The 12,787-nt window shown below is 34.9% G+C and overlaps 1 protein-coding gene across 6 annotated transcripts in view; it reads right to left on the bottom strand.

Moving 5' to 3' along the window:
• Positions 1 to 12,787, bottom strand: part of BBS9 (Bardet-Biedl syndrome 9) — a 322,969-nt gene that overhangs the window by 112,184 nt on the left and 197,998 nt on the right. For 3 of the 6 annotated variants that reach the window (XM_050709143.1, XM_035552560.2, XM_035552565.2), the window contains 2 exons: positions 9,410 to 9,520; positions 7,577 to 7,704 (listed from right to left, as the gene is read on the bottom strand). In XM_050709143.1, the coding sequence (XP_050565100.1) occupies positions 7,577 to 7,704; positions 9,410 to 9,520 (239 nt within the window). The remainder of the gene's footprint in view (positions 1 to 7,576; positions 7,705 to 9,409; positions 9,521 to 12,787) is intronic. The other 3 variants (XM_050709144.1, XM_035552564.2, XM_035552568.2) reach the window with 1 other exon arrangement.

The following is a 12,787-nucleotide window of genomic DNA, read 5'->3' as shown; positions in this document are numbered from 1 at the left end:
CTTTTTTTTCCCAGCAACAGTTCCTGCAGACCTAGACCTAATCTCCCTTTGGTGGCCAATGTTGACAAGCTACAAAGTGAGTCTTGGCATTTTGTATAACCTGGAAAAAGACACCTGGAAAACCATTTTACAGCCTAATTCTGCATTTAACTAATACTCATATGATATGTCAAACAATTACATTAGTACTAACTTTAAAATTCTGAGAAGGGTAGTGAAACTCAAAGTTTGAGGACAGAAGTAACTTTTATTCTGTAGTCTGACATATATAATATGAACCATACAACTATAACCTGAAGTTTCTGCATCAGACAAAAAAAAAAATCCTTGGAGGTCCCAATGAGATTTCAGAATTTCCTAAAAACTTTGGTACAGTTTTTCAGAAGCACAAAGGGTCAAAATGGATTGCTTGTCTTTGTTTTGTGCTATTGAACATGTTCCTTTCAATTACTTTTTGTAAATGAATATGGATGGTGGAAGCAAAAAGTGTCTGTATTCTCTTCTGCCTGCCAACCTTACTGTCCAAGGCCAAGAAAAGATGACATGAATTTAATAAAAATACCTGGCAGTCACTAAATCTTTCTTGGCTGGGAATGTTGAGTGGGCATTTCAATAATGTTTCTGTGTCCTTTTATTATTATTATTTTTTTTAATAGTACTTTGTTAGAAACCAGAACAGCTTGGATTTTTTATATTTCTCAAAGACTATCAAAAGAGTATAGGAGCCATTAACATCAAATACAAATGTAAATAATCATTAGCAGAAAGTAATTTTTATAGACACCTCTACAATGTAAAGAAAGTGGCATAGATACCTGTGTACAATCTTGCAAGCCAATAACGATCTGATAAAAGAACTACAGTGTGGAATAATAGACTAAACTAAACAACATACACAATGCAAAGTCATGCCTGTTCTGAGCAAAGTGATGATTTTTCAGCTAAAAAACATAGATAACAAAAAATTGCTTATAAGAGTCATTAAAGAATTATGTGAGGAAACAGATGCCTTGAGAAACAAGTTTTACTGAGTATTCGGTGAAAAGATCTCCCCATACTGGTAGATTAGAGAAGACAACAGCCAGCAGTTCATATCTACCAGAAACAAAGTGCTGGACATATTTGCACTGTGCGCTTTAGATGACAACACTTGATATGACGGAGAAAATAACTGGCATGGGGAAACAAAAACATTACAAGAAATCTTATAAATATTAGCAAGGAAAACAGACCATTAACTTTCACCACTACTGAGGAAAAGTAAGCAGCAGCAAACAGAAAACAGTGATTAGACTGCCTTCTGTCCTGCCCATCTTCAATGGCAGAGGAAGACTGAGTGAATGAATCCTAGTGACAGACAAGCACCTACTTCTCTTAAGCTTAGTCATTTAGGATAACTGCCAAGGAAGTATAAAGAACACCATTTAGTCATATAAAAAGCTTTTAAACTTCTCTTGTTATGATTTCTTCCACTGTGCTACAATTCATTTTTCTTAGATATAAGATCCATTCAGAACTCTTAACAATGTATTTGGTTTTGGTTTTTATTTTCCATATTTAGCCCACCCTTTCTTATCAACCTATATTTTGTTACATGTTCCTTACCTTCTACTGTCCATCAGCAATTCTCATGTTCAGAACCAGATAAAAATAAGGAAAGTCTTTTCATAGACTCCCAAAAAGCTGAGAATACAGTATTGTATCGCTCCTTTAACTGCAAAAATAGCAACTGTTTGCTAGTAATTTTAAGAATGTCTTGGAGTTCTCAAATCATAAAAGTGTGCTGTGATCTCAGCAATTTCTGGGACATCCCACGAAACAAAGTATAAGGTACCCCTTGGTTCTTTGTTTCATTGACAGTCATGAAACAAACTGGAATTAGTCAGAGTCTTTTTTGTAAACCTTTGAAAGGAAATGTTTTGTAAAACACTACCACAACCTTTGAGATGATCTCTTTACCCACTGCAGAAATATGGATAATACCTGATATAGTGTATTTGAATCTGCAAATATTAGAACATAAAGACTTGCTACTTTCCCATGTATTATATTACATTTCACAGAAGATGTATATACAAGCTACTACTAATGGTGAAACTGAACTTCATTTGGTATTGACTTAATGAAGGAATTCTCACATTCATCTCTTAAGCTGTAGTGCTCTTTAGAAAAACAGACTCTGTGGAAAAGAAAACTTCCATAAATCTCTTCAACTCTCTCCAGAAAAATAGGCTTTTTGTAGCCCGGTGATTTTCTTTGCACCTTTTCTTGTGGAAACAACTAGCTTAGCAATTTTAAAGTGTTAGATGGGCCCATCTGCAGGCTACTAGTATCTTTTGTTTCAGATGATAATGTCATATAGAAAAAAAAACAAAGGATCTAGTCTCACAGTACCACAATATATCAGTGGGAAATACATAAGTGGACTTCTAATAAGGTTAGGTCTTGAAGAAGCTTTCACTTACCTGCAGCCATCACAGGGTTCAGTGTTTTATGCCAGATTTGTTTCTGACTCAAGACTTTATTAGCTCAAGGACAAAATATTGTGTTGCAACTCAACTGCCAAAATGCTTGAAACCGAACTCAAACTGTCAAAGGCACAGTTACCCCTTCTAACTTCAGATAAATCCCACTAGTTGGTCCTTCAATGATTTAAAAAAAAAATACTTCTGAAATCAGACCTGTTCTTACTAATTTTGTCATAAGTACAGAGTAGCCAAGCTTCAGACAATGTTGGTTCAAAACCGCAGCCATGGAGAGCTGAGAAATCTGCACTGAGAACAATTCTGATCGATACACTCAGTTTTGAAAGTTCGTTATAGGCATGAAATTCTATTCCAGATAGCATGTACATTTTCCCAAAATAATCTTTAGCTTTTGATGCATGTTACCATTAGAAATAGGACTGATTTCTGTCCTATTATACTGTGTAACCTGAAAAAGTTAATTGCTTGGCTACGTTACACTGAAAACACTTTTGCTGTAGTTGGCAGGAATATCAGTATCCAAATGACTACCAGTGTAGCAAACTTGATGATAATTGCAATAACAGTAGTGAGGCCACCTGGATCTTACTTGTGTACTTTGAAAATTTACTGTAGTTAGTAGTTCTATGTATCAATGTCTGATCTAGAGCAAACAGAAATTTTAATAAACCTCCCCTTATAGATTTTTTACAGCACATTTCAACACCTTTCAAAACAAAATCAAGGATGTCTCTCTGCTCATTTGTGTAGGTAAATGACAATAATAAGAAAGGTACAATATAAAAATAGACTCAGCAGAAGTTGGCAACAAATTTTATCCAAAAGCTTTTTAGTTGTTTGTGCTAAGCCAAATGTTTAAGAATATTCCTTTCTAAAATCAAACAAAGGAAACCCTATCATAACACTTCATCTTATAATTACATTATTTTGTGATGAGTTACTCTGTATATTGCAGTTTCACACACTTGTGTATTCATATAAATCATGGTTTATAAGAAAATATTAAGCACATACCTAAATTTTAAATGTGCCACTGGACCCTTTAAAGAAAAATGTTTCCAATCTTCTTTACTAACAAGAATTGTTTACACAAGGTTGTAGTAACTATCTATCTTTGTGGGCTGGAATCATCTAACGGTTCCTGAAATTGTCTAGGCACAACAATGTCAGCAATTTTTGATTAGAAAGCTAACATTGAAAGATCCTCTTAAACTGCATTCACAGCATCTACATAAACATTGTCATACAGCTATCTAGATAAAGTAACATATAAAATAACAAATAAAATACAATAAATAAAACTTGTAGGAAAAGACGTGCAGCTGTGCAATGTCTGGGTGAAACTTTGGAGGATGTTTTGAAAATTTGGCTCAGTATGTGGTTTTACTGGAGTTTATAGCTCAACCTCACAATCATTTCTGTATAGCTGTCTGTGTATTTAATCTAAAGCAATAAGCCAGATGCTTTAAATTAAAGACAGTTAAAATCTATTACAATATATAACTAAAAATGCTGAGGCATTTTTGGTCTTAGATGCAATGAGTATTAAAATATGAAAGTATATTTATTTTACTAAATATAATCATACAAGAAGAGTACTTTGAAATTTAATCTTTAAGTCATCTAAATATTTGCATGACACCAAAATACAAAGAATTTAACTAAAAACAGTGGTAGCACAGTAGCGAGTGCAAATGCCAAAGCTTTGGTCTCATGAATAGCTTCTCTGAAATATTTGTATTTAAACAATAAATGTAAATACCAGCCCATGGTCTTTGTTGCTCTCTCAGAATGTCAATGGTTATTGTGAATTATCATGGCAAAGTTAGGCAAATATTTCCCGTAAATATTTTAAACTTTCTTTGTTTAGATGGATCATTTGCAGAATAGATTTACAGGATCATGGTGAAAAATTCTGCCAGGAAAATCAAGTCTTACATGTTGTGAAAATTCCAACAGCTGCATGACATGAAACTTGACAAATCTGACTCCCAGTATTGTAAAATCCTGAACAACTAAGTAAACTGCAAAGCAATCTGAACTATTATTCCACAAAAAAAAATAAAATAAAATAAAAAAAATCACCCCAGTCTCTGATTCACACCAATTGTTCATCTCATTTTCCTACAACTTAGTGGAGGTACTCATGATTTACCAGCATGAAACTCCTTACTCATAAAAGTGCAACCGGATCCATTATGCCTAAAATATTGACTAGGAATATAGGTTAAAAAAATATGGTAATTCTTACACACTAAGTATCGGCCAGCAGTAGCATACAAGGAATACAGAACACTTAATTTAATGGATATGTCCTGATAAATACAATTGCGCTTATTTCATCCAAAAGATCACCATCTAACAGTTTAATTTCTCAGAAAAAAAAAAAAAGTTATTTTTTAGGATGTTCACCACATGCACTAGAGAGCTTATAAAAAGCTGTCACATACAAGAACTTCCTTATACTTATTTCCTACAAGCTACATTTCCATCTCAGAAATATTTAAGAACTTGAGAACGAGATTTTCTGCATGCTGCTTAACTGTTACCTTCTAGAGCATATGAAAACTTCTCATTGAAACAAAACCACTCACTCTATAAAGATGACTGCAACTTCAGTATGAATATGTAACTTGCAAAAAAAGAAGAAAATGGAAGACAACAGGAACAGCATAACAAACAGAAAGGAAGCCCACGGGACCTGCACGAAAGAGAGTCTACAATCACTGTATTTGTATTTGTGATTACAGTAGAGGTCAGCATATCTGTATTGGTATTGTAGCTGTAAGCTCATGGAAAAAAGTAATGATGAAACAACAGAGACTTCAAAGTGGACTCAGAACTTAAAATCATACTCAAACTCTCTACCAGCCTGATGAAATCTGTTCTGCTCTGTCCTCACACTAACCAAAACACCAAGATTAAAGTTAGCAGGAGTAGATTTATCATGTTAAAGTTACTCCTCCAAATGTAATTTACACAGACACAGTGCCTTGAGGGGGTATGAGGGAAGAAGAATTATGTTCCATTCATTGGGATGGAGAATGTTCAAGGGAGTATTTTTGTACACACTCAAAGCAAAAGCTGTTTACGAGAATCTGCTCTTACAACTGCAATAATAGTATTCATTCCCAAATATTATGAACCTGATCCCATTCTTTAGTATGGAGTCACAACACATGTGGATTAGGAAAAAAATAAAATAAAAATCAGCATGAACTATGTCAGCAGTATAAATGAAACACCATACAGCCATTAATTCCCTTTCCAAAGAGATTCCATGATTGGGCCAGAATCATTCATTCTGTCCTTGCAAAGATTTGCATCATGACTGCTAGATTTCATCTTTGGCTGTCCTAAGTATCCACTCCAACTAATTGACATGTATAGCAGCTGCATGGAAAGTCTCAATGTAATATTTTGTACTAGATGACATGCAAATCTGTGACCAGATGCTACCCTACAGCATACTCATAGCACAGCATGGTCTTCAAGGTCTTAGTCCCTAAAGATCTTTAGATAGCTCACACAACACATTTAAGGCTGTGACCTCTTTGCTAGGTCTACATTGGTTCATAAAATTAAAAAGGTTTTTAAAAATTCTCAGCATGCCCAAAGAGCATACTAGCATATAATGCAGTGACTGGCATCCATCTCTGTACACCACACACAATCTCTTTAGCAAGAGATTGGCAAGCTCTTGTATTTCTTAGCAGCAAGAGTTCAATGCAAACTAAATGGTGTATTATATATGGGTATTTATTTAGAGTTTTGTTAAGTTCTACTGCCAGGGTTCAATGCCGTACTATCACAGGCAGTTTGCTAGCAATAATGGAGTTAGCTAGCTCAAGACTAGACGAACATTGTCCAGGCAAGCAGACATCACAGCAGTAATAATGTAAATATACTGATAGGGAGCCCACAGTCTGGCACATAATTCAGGACTCCTCTTGCTCTTGATGCTTTCTCTTTAGCACATTTTCCTCTGTGTTCCATCCTCCTTAATAGCACTTCTCTTCAGCAGATTTAGACTCACAAGCAATTTAACTATAACCAAAAAGTCCTAGTACAGCACCTCAGGGAGAGTTCTTGTTTCTCCCTTTCTCTATGAAGCACTCCCAGAGCTTTCTGCTGAGATATTTGCAAGTCAAATATTATGGTTCTTTTCAGTAGATAATATGCTTTGTTCTGTTTTCTTCTACTGCTACGGAGAACTGCTTCCATTTTGCCATAATCTAACATTCTATATCAGGAGGAAAATCAGAGTTTATCCCTTTTTCTGATGTAGAAGTGATCCTATTACGGCAACTACACTACTGCTTTTTTGCACTACATTGTATATAACTATAAATGGACTTTAACCTGTATGAAATACTGTTGCTACGATTTGGTCTGGCAGCAGATGGAGCAAGCACATAACTACACTTTTCACTGTTTTGGTAGATGGAACTCCACTAGATTCAGCTGACGTTCTCCACTGATCCACAGAATTCTTTGGAACATTCTAACTTGATTTGCTCGTTTTATTCCTTTGATTTCCATCTTCCTCTGTGAATGCAAGTCTGTTACTTAGATATGTTTCTTTTCATGTTCCCTACTCAGGGGTATCAACCATCGTGCTCACATCCACACATAGCATATCAGTTGACCTGACACGGCCCTATGGAAAACATCAGCTAAATGCAGAAATTTGTCTGAAGCCAGTATTAATTCTTCACTGCAGTTAAACTACCTCTATAGCGAGAGGTATGAATAACAAATACCATCTACAAAAAGAAAACAAAACCTCTCATTTTATAACCAAAATCTGTCTTGAACTCCCTCAGGAAATGAAGGAAGATCTAACAAGAAAAAAATAATTTTAATTCTACTTTCTCCCTTTTGCTTTTCTCTTGTTGATTGGGCATAGCTAAATTAAATGCAAAGTCAAAAAAAAAAAAAAAAACCAGAAGATAACAAATATCCTTTGAGGGCTCAGCATACTCACCATGCTCTTGCTGCAGTCTCTAGTGTTCTCTGAACAAGAACTCAGGCCAAAAAGATCATGTACAGAAAACACTGCAATGCTGTGATTTCATGCCTGGTATTACCTTATGGTTTAAGTAGCTCCCTTGGCTCTTAAACTTGTAGCAATTAGAATTTCCAGACAGCTCAGTGGCAGATATTCTAGGCTCCCTCTGTATTGCAGCACTAACTGGCAGATGGCAGTCAATTCTTACTGTGAATGAATTAAATTTATTGGTATAACACGTCTATAAACCTAAAGACTTATTTAAAGTTTTCAAAATTTTTCATTCTGCCATTTATAGAAAGTTACAAAGCAACGACAGCCAGTTGTGTGATGCAAGTCTCAATTTTTGGAGACTAAGACTTACATGGGCTAAAATTTATAGTAGGATATGCAGGTCCCAATGCCTCTGTTTCTGGAATTCATTCATATATCTTTACACTTTTCCTCTCATTATAGATGAGAGCCATCAGGCTCTCCATCAGGTTATTTAAACACAGAGTATTATCTCCTGAAGAACACTGAAATGCACTCTCTAGATTACCACCCCACATGCTTGATCAGAAGAATGGAGCATCAGACAAACAGGGGGATTGCCTGCCACATGCTCCTGATTTATAGGTGCAGTTGCCTGAAGCTGGAAATTTATCGGTATTGTATCCTACATAAGGGAGACGATATACTTACTAGGAGGGCACTTAATATATCTATATGACAAAGATTAAACAATACATATGTCTACTTTGACAGTTTCCCTTCTTCTTCTGACCTGAAGTCCCTGTGGACTGCAAGTAATAAGCACTCTGGAAAAGTCCAAGCTGTAGGCCTTCAGTGGATTTTTCAGGTTGTTTTAGTGAGCAGATACTCATTCTGGAGTTTCAAGTTAAATTGTGACAATTATTATATATTGCTCTAATATGTATCTTTCTTCCCTGGCCACTATTAAAATTCACTAAGACAAATTTTGCTATTGCAATTAACTATATGTTCCCACTTCATGCCTGTCTGTGTAAGAGTAGGCCAGGCAAACAAGAAGTTGGATGGATTACAAACAAATAATTAACTGCTTTCTGCAGATGTGTAAGGACTTTCTAACCTTCTATTTCTGAATATTGATGGTTGCAACCTGTTGCTTCTATTCTTCTTAGCCTGACTTCAAAACCCATCTATAGTGAACATATCTGATATATGAACAACATTGAAATGTTTAAAATTAAATATTTGATAAAGACATAACAAACAACGAAGGGGGAAAAAAAAAGTTAAGGTACAACTTAGTAAACAGAATGGGACATTGTCTCAAGTCTGAGAGCTTACCAGGCACTTTATTAAACTGCAGTGCACTACTTTACAGTATTGCCTTTAAAATATGTTAACACTATATCACAGTTCCCGGCAGCATGAAGTCTTTCCAGAAAATGTGTCATCACCATATGCAGCATATTTTATAGCCAGTATAATTTTATTTTATTATATCCAATAATATTTTTCTGAAATTCTAGGAAGTCTTCCTACAAAAAATAAGTAATGACTATATTTTAATCAGCTGGCACAAAGTTTAACCTGCCATACTGCAGAAAAAAAAAAATCCTTTTATTGCAGAAAACATTCCTCAGTTTCATTCTGCTCCTGTGGAAGAGGTTGTGAAAAAAAAATTAAAGAGTCTCATTCATTACATGAACAAAACCTTTCAACTGTATAGCTTTCTAATTCCAAGGCTGATTTCTACAATTTACCTCTTGACAGAAGTAGCTGAATAAACTCAGATCCTATATATTTTAGCATTAAGACAAGAAAATTTGAAAATGATACTAAGAAAGCCTGAAATGTCTGCTGTTTGTTTCACAGGTCCACAAGCGTTCCGAAAAGAGCTATGCATCATCTAAGTAAAACAAAGTAATTTTCCTTTTCTTACCAGGCTTGGATTTCTGCTTTGCGGCATGCTTGTGATTAGTAAATGTTGCTGTGGAGCCTGGTACAACTACTCTTTCCTCCAAGTCAGACTCTGGAATTGTAGAACAGCCACCTAGTAGAAAAGGGAAGAGCCATAACGTGGTATTTATGTAACAAAACAAATTCACCAGTGCACAATTAAGGAAAAGAGGTGATAGACTAACTGACATGAAATCCCAAGAACATATAAAACCCAAATAGCCTCAACTTAAAAATAATATTAAAAAAATAAAATTAAAAAAAAAAATAAATCAGTGAAGTGAAAGAAAACTGTTACCATTGTTCAGAACACTGATTATGCCTTAATGACTTCTCTCTACTACCTACTCTGGTTTAAAAAAAAGTTGCAATGTATCTAGCCCACAGAATATTTAAAACTGGTTACACATAAACACTGGAAATAACATGGTTTGTGTTAAAGATCAGATTACAGGGAGCTAGATTTGTAATAAAAGTAACTACATGTGAATGAAATAACTGTACAAAGTCAACAAACCTAATGAAGACCGTTAGCTTGCCACAGAGAATGACATATGATGATATTTTTTGGAAGGGTAATTAAATACAGTATTTTTAATTAGTGCTAGAGATAGGCAAACACAAACACTTTCACTGTACTGGCAATGCCTTACCATCATGTGATCTTAGGATGCATGGTATAATGGATTCTTTGTATTTTCTATATCGCTTTTTTTAGTTCATTGGAGAACACAATGACTAGTAGCATTCTCTTCAAGCATGTTTAAACATTTATGTTTAAAATATGAAAAGGGGGACAATCTAGTAGTAGTACCACTCTAAGACAGCTGCAGTAGTTTGCAATGGAGTAGATTAAGAAAAAAATATTTCAAAAGGGCTGTGACCAGGACTTGGGAGAAAGTGTCCCTCTTCCACAGCAGAAGCCATTGCCTTACAATGACTGTATTGCTAACAATATATTACACAGTCCGAATGCTAAGCTTGTCACATCTGTAAGCTTTTCAGTGGCTAACAATGAGTAGCTTTTGTCAAATCTAAGATTTCAAAGCAGGGAGGAACATTTTAAAACACTAGCTTTTTAGTTCTGCTTGAATGTTACCTTTTTCCCCAATACATTTATCAAATAATTCATGTTTCTAGATCTTTTCTTTAACTATTCTGGGCAGTTCTCGCTAAAGCCTGAAACGCTGCCCAGCTATGTCAAATTAACACTTGATCAGAAACTCAATACAGTGCACTAGAGGCTCTGTTCTTGACTACAGGCAAATATTCACCTGCTTTCAAATTTAGCTCTTATTTAAATATTTTGTTGGTCCAGGACCTAAGCTGCCATATCTTTCTCACAGTCCTCCCCGGATCACCACTCTCAAGCAAACAAGTGCATGTACTTATCTACTGTATTCTGAAAGCACAAGTTTACAAACAGCATAAAGTCCCAATGGAGAACACAGACTTTTCTCCTTCATGTCACAGTTTTTGAAAAGAAATGTTGAAAAGAAATGTTGAAAATATTGAAATTTTGAAAAGAAATGTTCTACTCCAAGCCCCATAACCAATGTATCCAATTTGCAGCAACATAGGCTGTTCTCTCCTTAAAAAGTACATTATAAAACATTTGGAATAAAATGATGTTGCTTCCTCAAGTAGAAGAGCTGCAGCATATATATATATAGTAATATATATGTTGTGTATATATATATTTGTGTAATATATACATATATATAACTATATTCCAGATACACCCTGACAGAAAGTGTAATACACATTAAGGGTTTGTGTTTGATTTAGAGAAAGCAAATCTTTTCTGTTAGAAAGGAATGTTAGGAGTGAATGTGTCAACAATGTGCAGACTCATATGACCCGTGACAACTTCAGATATCTAGGGTTCCTGCTATTGAAACTGAAGGAGAAAATGGGAAATGAGGAAAATGTCTTCATATTAAAATACTTCAACGTCGGAGCAATGTCTGACATTGCATTAAATATAAACAAACCTACACAATAAATGAAAATAAATATTAGCAAACTAATACTTCTGCTCCCATTTGCAAATTGTGAGTAAAATGTATGCTGAGATTTGATGAAATGGAAACCACTGCTTTAAAAGTCATTTTCATTCTTATTCCTCAGATAAAATCTACCCTATTAAACAGAAATCTCTAAAGACAGGATACAGAATTAAGGTTTCTTGCACAAAAGAACTATTAAGAATGGTACTGTAGATTTTAAAAGGTTTTATAACATTTTCTAACATTATGAGTGAAAACTCACCCAGTTAGTCAGTCAAATTGATATGTGGAAATAAATTTTTTTACAAGGTTCATTCTAAAGCCTGAAATTCTGTAATGTATACAGCCTTGAGAATTGATGGCTTTTGATGCCAAAATATTTCATTAGTCATCAACACTGATAGTAACTGAATAAGAGTCGGAAAAGGTCTGTTTGCCCTTAGTTACCACACACTACTTGCTGAAAGGAAGCAAAACTTCCTGCTCTTGATTTTGATGTGAGAGATTTGTTAAGTAAATCATGTCAATTGATACTATCATAATGTACTAAAGTTAAAAGCAAAATTCATTTTTTCCATAACTTTAATTTCTTGAGAGAGAATAGTCAGGACTGAAACATTACCAGTGACAAACTATTTCACATAAAAAGAAAGTCCACACAGAATACACAGAGCAGAACTATCATCATTTTCAGTATTATGAGTAGCCATTATTTCTTATTTATGCAAGGATACTAATAACTGTTACACATTAATTGTTTTTTAAATGCTGTTGTTTCAGAAATTTAGTCAATATGCTGAGAGCAGTGTTCTCAGTGGATCTGGATTTTACCCAGAACTCTCACTCCAAAAATTATTTACATGAATGACCAAACAAGAAAGCAATACAATAATTATGTTTTTACTGTTTCGAGGCAATGATGTTTACATGATCAAGACTGCCATGCCACTGCTTTTGCTGTCTTTATCTTCCAATACCAGCATTACTTTCTAACTGAAGAAACAACTGAATCTGCTGAACTACATCCCTTAGATTGCTCCCATACCTAGGGTGAGGTAGAATGTCTGGACTCTCATCCACATCAACCTGTAGAAGAAATTATAAGTGGTATCTGTTTCTTCCAATGTAACCCACGGTGAATTCCATTGCCTTGCTCCAGTTGACACAGGTAACACACCCCCATGATAAAAATGGACACCCTTCACAACATGCTATGATTTCGCACAGGAAAGGAGGAGTGGGAACCATAATAGGGCAATTGCCACACTGGAAGAACCAAAACTCTGACTAAAGAAAGCGGCAAACTTTCACTAGGCTAGAAAGGAAACTGGATAAGGAACACATATGCTCCA

The sequence above is a fragment of the Cygnus atratus genome, chromosome 2 (assembly GCF_013377495.2).
Source record: "Cygnus atratus isolate AKBS03 ecotype Queensland, Australia chromosome 2, CAtr_DNAZoo_HiC_assembly, whole genome shotgun sequence".
Lineage (NCBI taxonomy): Eukaryota > Metazoa > Chordata > Aves > Anseriformes > Anatidae > Cygnus > Cygnus atratus.
The sequence above is the reverse complement of the archived record's forward strand: the minus strand, read 5'-3'. Positions and strand labels throughout refer to the sequence as shown.